The sequence below is a fragment of the Paramisgurnus dabryanus genome, chromosome 8 (genome assembly GCF_030506205.2).
Source record: "Paramisgurnus dabryanus chromosome 8, PD_genome_1.1, whole genome shotgun sequence".
In the NCBI taxonomy this organism is placed as follows: Eukaryota; Metazoa; Chordata; class Actinopteri; order Cypriniformes; family Cobitidae; genus Paramisgurnus; species Paramisgurnus dabryanus.
In genome coordinates, this window is record NC_133344.1 from 30,124,379 (window position 1) to 30,132,782 (window position 8,404).

The window sequence follows — 8,404 nt, forward strand, 5'->3', positions numbered from 1 at the left end:
TTATGGATTATCAACTTTTCTTTTATGTCCAAAATCATTAGGATATTATGTATTATGTCATACTAGTTTTTTTAAACTAGGCCCAGTTTAAGTAAATGGTTTCTTACAGAGAAACATAGGTTTATGTAATATACTTCTTAAAAGACAGACACAGAATGTCAGAAACCCCTCTGACCCATGCTCTTTAAAAAGCTTTTCAGAATAATACACTACTCTAAGAATACATTTCTGTTCAAGACATTCAAACATATAAGAACAGACCAAATGAATTACAAGCAAAAAATATTTATTCTTAAATCAGAATCACAAAGTTATGGAAAACAATACCAAAATGACACTACATTTACAAGCTCACTGTCCCTTTCCAGCAATCTTCTTTGAACACTCCAAAAGAGCATTATGGATGTCTTTAGCACATGAAATCTGTGATTTGATCATACTAAGATACTGCGAGTAAGACAAAGATTCAGTTTGTACTGTGTCTGGTTTGGTGGCTGTAGGTACAAGATTGGGAGAATGCTTTGTGCTGTCGATGCTCTGTGAGAGACACTCATGGGAAAGACGCTAAAGGAAAAAAACAAAAATTTGTTAACCAGTACTGTATTGACAAAATCAAGTCATCTTAAATAAAACAACTTTTAATAAAATAAATACAAATACTTTAAATTTTAAACAAAGCAGGGGCTGATGATGAATCTAACAAACATCTCATTTTTGGTAAAGTATGTTTCACCTATAGCTTTTTTGATACATCAGTCATTTTGTGATGCTGTGGCGCTTTATCAAGAATTAATCCACCACCAGCTTTTAACATATACCAGCTTTTTACATAACATGTCAGACCCATGACATTCGCACTGTTAACAACACAATGTTTCACCAATTGAGCTACATGAACACTACTTAAACAAAACAAGGTGACAATATCATTTAATTATATTTCCAAAATAATACACGACTATTACTCTTCTTACCAGACAGAGCTCCAACTGATCACAGAGAGCATAAAACTCCTCTAAACTTTTGTCGAACCGCTGTACAGCTGCCTCATTACCCTTCCTAAAACAAAGATTCATCATATTTGTGTTATCCCATGAATGAACAGTGATTTAACAGTGAATTAATTACACAAAAGCTGATGTAAATACACTGCTTACAAAATAAAATTCATAGAACAGTACTGAATGATTCTCTTATTCACAGACTATGGTATTTACACGGTAATAGTACTAGGGTACATATCCAAAAATAGAGGTTTTAACTCCAGGTTTGATTAGTTGAAAAAGACTACTTATTTACAAGTAAGCAGTACACATTTCCGTTTTATCTGAAAATGTTTTTGCCCTACAGCTATTTAAATAGTGTTTGAACTTACTCTGTTGTGCGTTGGTTGTCAATTGCAGTATTGTACGAAAAATTTTGTGAAGCAATAGTCATGACATTCTGAAAACATACAATTGTAAATGTTAGTTTCCACTTAATATGCGCTAAATCGTGCCTATTATGATTTTTGCTCTGGGGTTCATTGAACAAACCTGTAAACTCTCCTTGAGCTGTGGTATTAGCATTTTGAATCTGTGAACGGGATCAAAGTCTTGTTGTTGACTGAGCTGCTGCTGTTGTTGTTGTTGTTGTTGTTGCTGCTGCTGTAAAATAGCGGCTTGCTGAACGGTCATTTGAGGATTGTTGGTACCCAGCTGCTGCTGTTGTTGCTGCGACGCCATTTTTGATGTGAAAGAAAAATAAACGCGACAACTTCCGCTAAAGGTTAAGTCGGTTCTGGCTAGAGGAAATAAAGCTACGACCAAATCTCGCGATATGTTGGGTTTGGGTTTTGGGGTAGGATTAAAATGAAAAACAGCGGTTCTGGATAGATAGATAGATAGATAGGATACTATCGTCGTGAAATGTTGGGTTTAGGGTTAGGAAGGGGCATGATTAGGATGACAACAGCGCTCATCCGGCGAGATTTCACGAGATTTTGGCCATGGCTGTATTCCTTCTAGCCACAACCGCTAACGCCGTTGATAGGATGGGTCATTCCTCTAGGGGTCGCTTTACAGCCTTAAATGCTAAGCACCACAGGGTTTACTGAAACGTAAAATCTTTTTAATATGATACTTCTTCTAGTTATTGTTATTTGACGAATCATATTTAGTGATTAGTCTATCAGCGCTTAGAAAAGTAACAGGTGCCACGTGACAACGCTATGCGTACCAAATACTATAATTAGTATAATACAAATTAAATAAAGAAGAATATAAAAATGCTAGAATAAGTGTCTCATGAAGACAGACCAAGGTCATAGTCTTTGCAGAGTTGCCAGTGCTTCTACTGCTTTTGGTTGACATAATTTATTCTGCAGATGCTAAATGGATCTTGCACATTATTTATTGTAAGCCTTTGACAGCAATGTCAGCATTGGGGCCAATGCCAAATGCCAGTATTAAATCTCGCATCTAAAACTGCTGCATTTGCTTGTGCCCTTATTGACTTCACTAATCCAAAGTTGTAGCAAGGTTGTAAATTTATGTGCTGGTGGGCACAAGTGTGGGTATATGATCCAAGGTGATTTAACCATTTAATATATAAAAATTAGAATTTTTTTACTGCATTCCTTGAAAGCTTATAAAAATCTTGGGATCTTTTATTTCTTGACCCCCCTCCCCAAACACTTTCCAATAAAAATATCGTTTTTATGCTGGGTCAATGTTGTTAAACATTGTGCATTTTACAATGGGTTTGTTTCTAATACTAAAAGCCAAATGTGATAAAATAACAAAATTCGATAAATCTTTCAACCGTATTTTTTTATTAAACATATACAGGGAATACACAATAAATACATAAAAGTAGTACCATAAAGTTTGACCCGAAGAATGTGATTTAAAAACGCCTGGAGAGGAAGTTGTTTTGATAACCCGGATGTACACAAAACCACGTGACTCATCGTTGCACGTGTGGGTAACCCAGGGATTACAGCGTGTTGCGATATGTCATGAATTAATTTACGTGTGTTGGATGCGATTTATTAATGCGAGTTTAGTGTTTTTTTTAAACCAACCATTCAGTTTGATCTGACAACGTAGCTTGTAACTAACGTAAAGGAAACTTTAAACGCTCAATATTTGCAAGCATGTTTGCTGAAGAGGAATGGACTGATTCTCCATCAGCAGATGGGTCACATCAGCCTGTTGACAAAAAAGTGTCTTCTACTCCTGGCAAGGTATGCAGCCTATAGCATTTTGAAATATATCAGGAACTAAAATAATTTTTTTAGCAAAGTGGTTAACTTATGAAGTTCTTCCTGTGTCATTTTAATCCCAACAGGATAAGGTGGTGGGTAAACGAAGTCTTTTAAGAACTTTGCAGACGCTGGGATCAGTTCCAGACTGGGAGAGTGAAAAAACTTTTGGCGATAGCGATGAGGAGACAGGGAAGTCACCTGCACCCAACAAACCAAAAAAGAAAAGGTGCAAAAAACGCAGGAGATCTTCTAAGGTTGATAATGTTGAGGGTGAGCACAAGGACCAGCAGGATTCATCTGAAACACCTGCAAAGAAGAAGAAGAAGAAGAAGAAGCAACCAATGAAGAAGACAAGTGAGAAAATTAGCGTAATAGTTAGTTTATATATCCACCTAATTGTCAGTGACTTTATATCCGGTCTTATGTGTTCACAGGTTTAAAGATCTCGCAAGATTCCAGTAAGGATGAGAATAACAAAGGCGCTTCAACGGATAAAGAAGGAAGTCAAACGGAGCAAATACTCAGCAGAAAACAGTGGAGGAACAAGATGAAGAACAAGAGACGGTGCAAAAACAAATATCAACCGAAAACAACCGATATTGATAATGCCAAAGCAAAGAAAGAACCATTGGAACCACCAAAAGAACTTTCGGCAACCCAGAAAGTGCAGAAAGATAAGTCATCTAAAATAAAAAAGAAGTCTCGTGTACAGAATGATATTACTGTCAAGAACAATGTTAAAAATGGTAAAGACTTTGTTAAATCAAATATGAGAACTGATCATATTCAGTCTAAAACTCAGGCAGTAAGTGACTTTGTCAGCAACAATAAAATCTCACATGAATTGGGAAATAAAGAAAAAACACATAAAATGACCAAGCAAATGCAAATACGGGCAGAGAAATTGAGACACATTTTAAAGTTGCATCATACTGATGACAGTAAAACAGACAAACATAAGAAAGAAGAGCAGGAAAACAATATAGCGAATACAAAGGGTGATGCTGAACAGACGCCTCCTGACCGTTCAAGTGCCTTAAGGTCAAAGATGGAGAAACGGTTAGAAGCCGCTCGATTTCGCCACATCAACGAGCTGCTTTACACTTCGACCAGTGGTGAGGCCAAACGCATGTTTCAACAGGACCCTGATGCTATTGGGATTTACCACAGGGGTTACACTGCACAGGTGCAACACTGGCCTGAAAACCCTTTGGATTCTATCATTTCATATATACGTCAAAGGTGAGACAACTTGCATCTTGTTAATTTCCAACTCGGGAATAATTACAATGCACTTTTTTAAAGACTAAAAACCTCTTCAAATTCCAGTTTTCAGTTTTGCGTTTATAAACGGCACTGTTTGAATTTCTGATCTCTGTTTTTCAGACCAGCTTCTTTAGTCGTTGCAGACTTTGGATGCGGGGACTGTAAGGTTGCAAAGAGTTTGAAGAATAAAGTTCACTCTTTTGATTTGGCTCCAGCTTGTGAGCTTGCCACAGCATGTGACATGTCAAAAGTGAGTATTTATAGTTATTATTTGGGATATATATCATTTGAACTGTATTAATTTGATAAACTCACTGTTTATTGCTTTCGCAGGTGCCACTCAGAGATTCCACAGTGGATATTGCCGTTTTCTGCCTTTCTCTTATGGGAACAAACCTTGGTGACTTTTTGAAAGAAGCTAATAGAGTTTTGGTGATGGGGTAAATATGTTTTCATTGAGTTTAATAATTGCCAGGACAAAGTTAATAAAAAAGCAAAAACTATTGTGTGCGAAAACGGTGCACAATGTATGATTTTTGCGAAATTTTAAAGGGGTCACATGATGTAAATTTTTTAATACCCGACCCACCCAACTCGCAGGTTATCCACGGACCGTGCGTGTTTTATTTTAGGGAGGGCTTAGAAGGAGTGCCCGATGGCCCGCGGCAAGTGTAAACGATGCTCGGGACAATCGACAGAAGGACTGTAACTTGCACGCACAGGCCAGTACATTGTCACAAAAGATTATCATCTGTACGTGTTTCAGGCCTTGCCAATCTAAATATTTATGCAAAGCAGACACGAAACAGATCTTAATGCGCTGCTCACGCGCTGTCTGAGAAGTCTGAAGCGCATGTCCGGCAAGCCACGTCTCAAGGCTTCAGACAGCAAGCGAAATACTAGCGTCACGTTTCTTTACGCTTGAACGGATAAATACAACAAACTCATTTCAAAATGATCCTAGTAAATATTGGGTCTCATTCGCTAAGCATGCGTATGTACAAATTTGTGCGTGAGATGTGCGTGCAAATGTTTTCACGAACAAATCGTGATTCAACAAAAACCTTCGTTTTAAAATTTCTTCTAAATGTATGCAAAAATTCAAGAAAACTTAAAACCACTCGTACACAATAATCACGTACACTATAATCAAATACTAGGCTATAATTATTATAATTATAATATGTATAATAATGTTGATAATTATAAAATTTACATGATTATATTTGATATTTTAATATTTTACAAAATACATGATCTATATCACATACATGTAAATTAGGCGGAACGTTTTTGTTTGAAGTTCAAGTGTGCGTATAAATACGAAAAACGTACGCAATTATTAGCGAATGAGACCCATTGTCTGTTGTGTAAATTCAGAAAGAAAACGCATCTTTGAATCTGTGCATTACATGTAGATCTTAAAGGGACAGCACACCAAATAAATTCCATGTCTGCAAAACAAAACATTGATTACTAATAGAAATTGCACCGAAAAAAAAAACATTTACAAAAGAATCGAATTGCCAAATTTGTCGCAATACCCAGCCCTAATGGTGGTGTTATTCAAATATTACCACATGGTGTCGTAGATACATGTGTTTGAATGAGGCATTTTAGTATAGCATTCACTTTTAGACAGAATATCTCTTTGGGTTTGAGACTTTAATCTTTGCCACTTTACGGCTCTTTTATAAGCATGAATGGCTTTTAACAATCCAAAGACAAAGGAAAACATGAAATTGCATCAAATGACACCTTTAAGATTGTTGCCTTTTAAATTATAATGCACACTTTTTTGGCTTCCCCTAGCTGTGACATCAACTGTCGTGAATGTCAAACTATACAAAACACATTGTAGCCGTACTTTGGTCCCAATTCCATTTCATCCTTTATAATCTTTTGAGATTCCTAAACTTGGTCTCGGATGCCAAAAATGTACACTGTGTGCACCTGGTTTGAGATAAACCCTTGACTATTGTATCTTCTCTTTTACAGGGGTGTTCTTAAAATTGCAGAAGTAGCCAGTAGATTTGAAGATGTGCGTTTCTTTACTGGTGCAATGTCAAGTCTGGGCTTTAAGTTAGTCAGTAAGGTAAAGTGCTTTTTTCAGTTACTTCATGTATGTAAGGTTGTGCTTTAATTTGTGCATTTTGGGAATCAGGATGCATTAGGCTGGAAAAGTAATGCAAATTTTTGAACTATCAAATACCTGAAAACAAGCAATGTTTGAATGCCTCAACCAAGTTCCGAACTTTTAATTAGATTCATATTTATTTTTTTAAAGGGATAGTTCACCCAAAAATGAAAATTCTGTCATCATGTGTTCACTCTCATACCCGCATAAACTTCTTTGTTCTGATGAACACAAAGGAAGATATTTTGAGAAATGTTTGTAACCAAACCTTTAATGAGCCCTATTCACTTCCATAGTAGGATAAAAGAATACTATGGAAGTGAATGGGGCTCATTAAAGGTTTGGTTACAAACATTTTTCAAAATATCTTCATCAGAACAAAGAAGTTTGTGCGGGTTTGTAACAACATGAGAGTGAGTAAATGTTGACAGAATTTTCATTTTTGGGTGAACTATCCCTTTAAATTTTGTGTTTAATCTGTATAGGTGCTTGTGTTATATGTAAGGGATAATGTAGAGGCAGCCGGTAGTTATCGGGAAATAAGCCCCGACAGTGTGATCAGGACCCGACGCGAAGCGGAGGCTACTTATGTGGCTACTTGCCACATAAGAAAAAAAACTGGACATGAATATGAATATGAAAGGCATATTTGTTTTAAATTAACATTTTTATCCTTCCGCGAAACTTTGCACAGATGCATAAAATGATCGTAATACCTTATTAAGATCCTCTGCTTCTACTTGTCTGTCTCCATTTTTTCTCTTTTAGCCAGTCTTTGAGAAGTTTTAATGCCCATTCTGTATTTTTTTGTGTGTTGCCTTCGTAGCTGTCATGCTCTATTTTGTCAAGTTCAGTCTCAGTAAGCTCTCTGTGTCTTGTCGTTGTTCGTTCTTCTATCCACTGTTTAAATGTTTTGTTTTTTCCGTACATGTTAAAATTAATCTCAAAATGTTGTGGTTGTCCAGTGTTTGTCACAAGATGGCGCCAAACAGTAATCTTTATTGGCGCGGAGCAATTTTAATCGTACAAGTAGTACCGGCTATGCGTTATTACTTTGGAGCAGTTATTATTTGAAAAGAATGAACCTGCAAATGTCTCCACTGAACAATCAGAATCAAGCATTCCAGAGAGCCGTGTAATAAAGCAATATAATGAAGCAGCAGCATTTGCACCACATGATGTGCATTGTTCTGTGAAATTGCCTCTATTTTGAATACTGTGTGACCATGCAGAGAAATGATTCAACTTGAGGTCTCCTGTAAGGTTGTTTAATATTTAGCAACAGACAATGTATGCTAATGAAGCTTAAATATTTTTGCATAAATGAGAGCTGTTGTTTTTACCACCTACTTATGTTTTTCCTTAGGACACAGAAAACACCCACTTCTACTCTTTTGAGTTCATTAAAACTGGAAATGCACCAGAGAATGTGAAGAAACCTGGACTACAGCTTAAGCCATGTCTGTACAAGAAACGCTAAATCTGCATATCCAAGTCAAAATTTTGTTTAATTTGTCGTTATGTTGGACTTTGTATGAAAGAAGAACGTTGCATTTGTAAGCAACCTATACAAAATATTGTAATTTTATAAACAAGAATTTAAGGTGGTAAATGGAAATCTACCCATTGATAAATATGTTAAGTTAAAACCTTTTATGGTTCAACTAAATGTTTACCAGATAAACACGCTGACCCAGTGCTTGTTTGTCAAGTATTTTATTGTCTTGTTAAAGATTGAACGATATGTTTCCCTG

General features: G+C 36.3%; 2 protein-coding genes across 2 annotated transcripts; one reads left to right on the top strand and one right to left on the bottom strand.

Annotated features, from left to right (window-relative positions):
• Positions 1 to 269: 269 nt before the first annotated feature.
• On the bottom strand, positions 270 to 1,749 carry med29 (mediator complex subunit 29). The gene is made up of 4 exons (XM_065280163.2): positions 1,536 to 1,749; positions 1,376 to 1,443; positions 975 to 1,059; positions 270 to 564 (listed from the first exon to the last, which is right to left on the bottom strand). The coding sequence occupies exons 1-4, from the start codon at positions 1,722 to 1,724 to the stop codon at positions 352 to 354; spliced, it is 555 nt and encodes a 184-aa protein (XP_065136235.1). The 5' UTR covers positions 1,725 to 1,749; the 3' UTR covers positions 270 to 351.
• Positions 1,750 to 2,928: 1,179 nt separating this feature from the next.
• Positions 2,929 to 8,295, top strand: rrp8 (ribosomal RNA processing 8). Its single transcript, XM_065281509.2, has 7 exons — positions 2,929 to 3,226; positions 3,331 to 3,601; positions 3,682 to 4,489; positions 4,634 to 4,763; positions 4,847 to 4,953; positions 6,512 to 6,608; positions 8,017 to 8,295. Exons 1-7 carry the CDS (start codon positions 3,137 to 3,139, stop codon positions 8,128 to 8,130), a joined length of 1,617 nt encoding a protein of 538 aa, XP_065137581.1. The 5' UTR covers positions 2,929 to 3,136; the 3' UTR covers positions 8,131 to 8,295.
• The last annotated feature ends 109 nt before the right edge of the window (positions 8,296 to 8,404 follow it).

Coding starts and splice junctions, on each gene's coding strand:
- med29 (XM_065280163.2), bottom strand. CDS start 1,724: ATGGCGTCGCAGCAACAACAGCAGCAGCTGGGTACCAACAATCCTCAA. Junction 1,060..1,375: donor GACAACCAACGCACAACAGA/GTAAGTTCAAAC, acceptor TCTTTGTTTTAG/GAAGGGTAATGAGGCAGCTG. Junction 565..974: donor ATCAGTTGGAGCTCTGTCTG/GTAAGAAGAGTA, acceptor TTTTTCCTTTAG/CGTCTTTCCCATGAGTGTCT.
- rrp8 (XM_065281509.2), top strand. CDS start 3,137: ATGTTTGCTGAAGAGGAATGGACTGATTCTCCATCAGCAGATGGGTCA. Junction 4,764..4,846: donor CAGCATGTGACATGTCAAAA/GTGAGTATTTAT, acceptor TTGCTTTCGCAG/GTGCCACTCAGAGATTCCAC. Junction 4,954..6,511: donor AATAGAGTTTTGGTGATGGG/GTAAATATGTTT, acceptor TCTCTTTTACAG/GGGTGTTCTTAAAATTGCAG.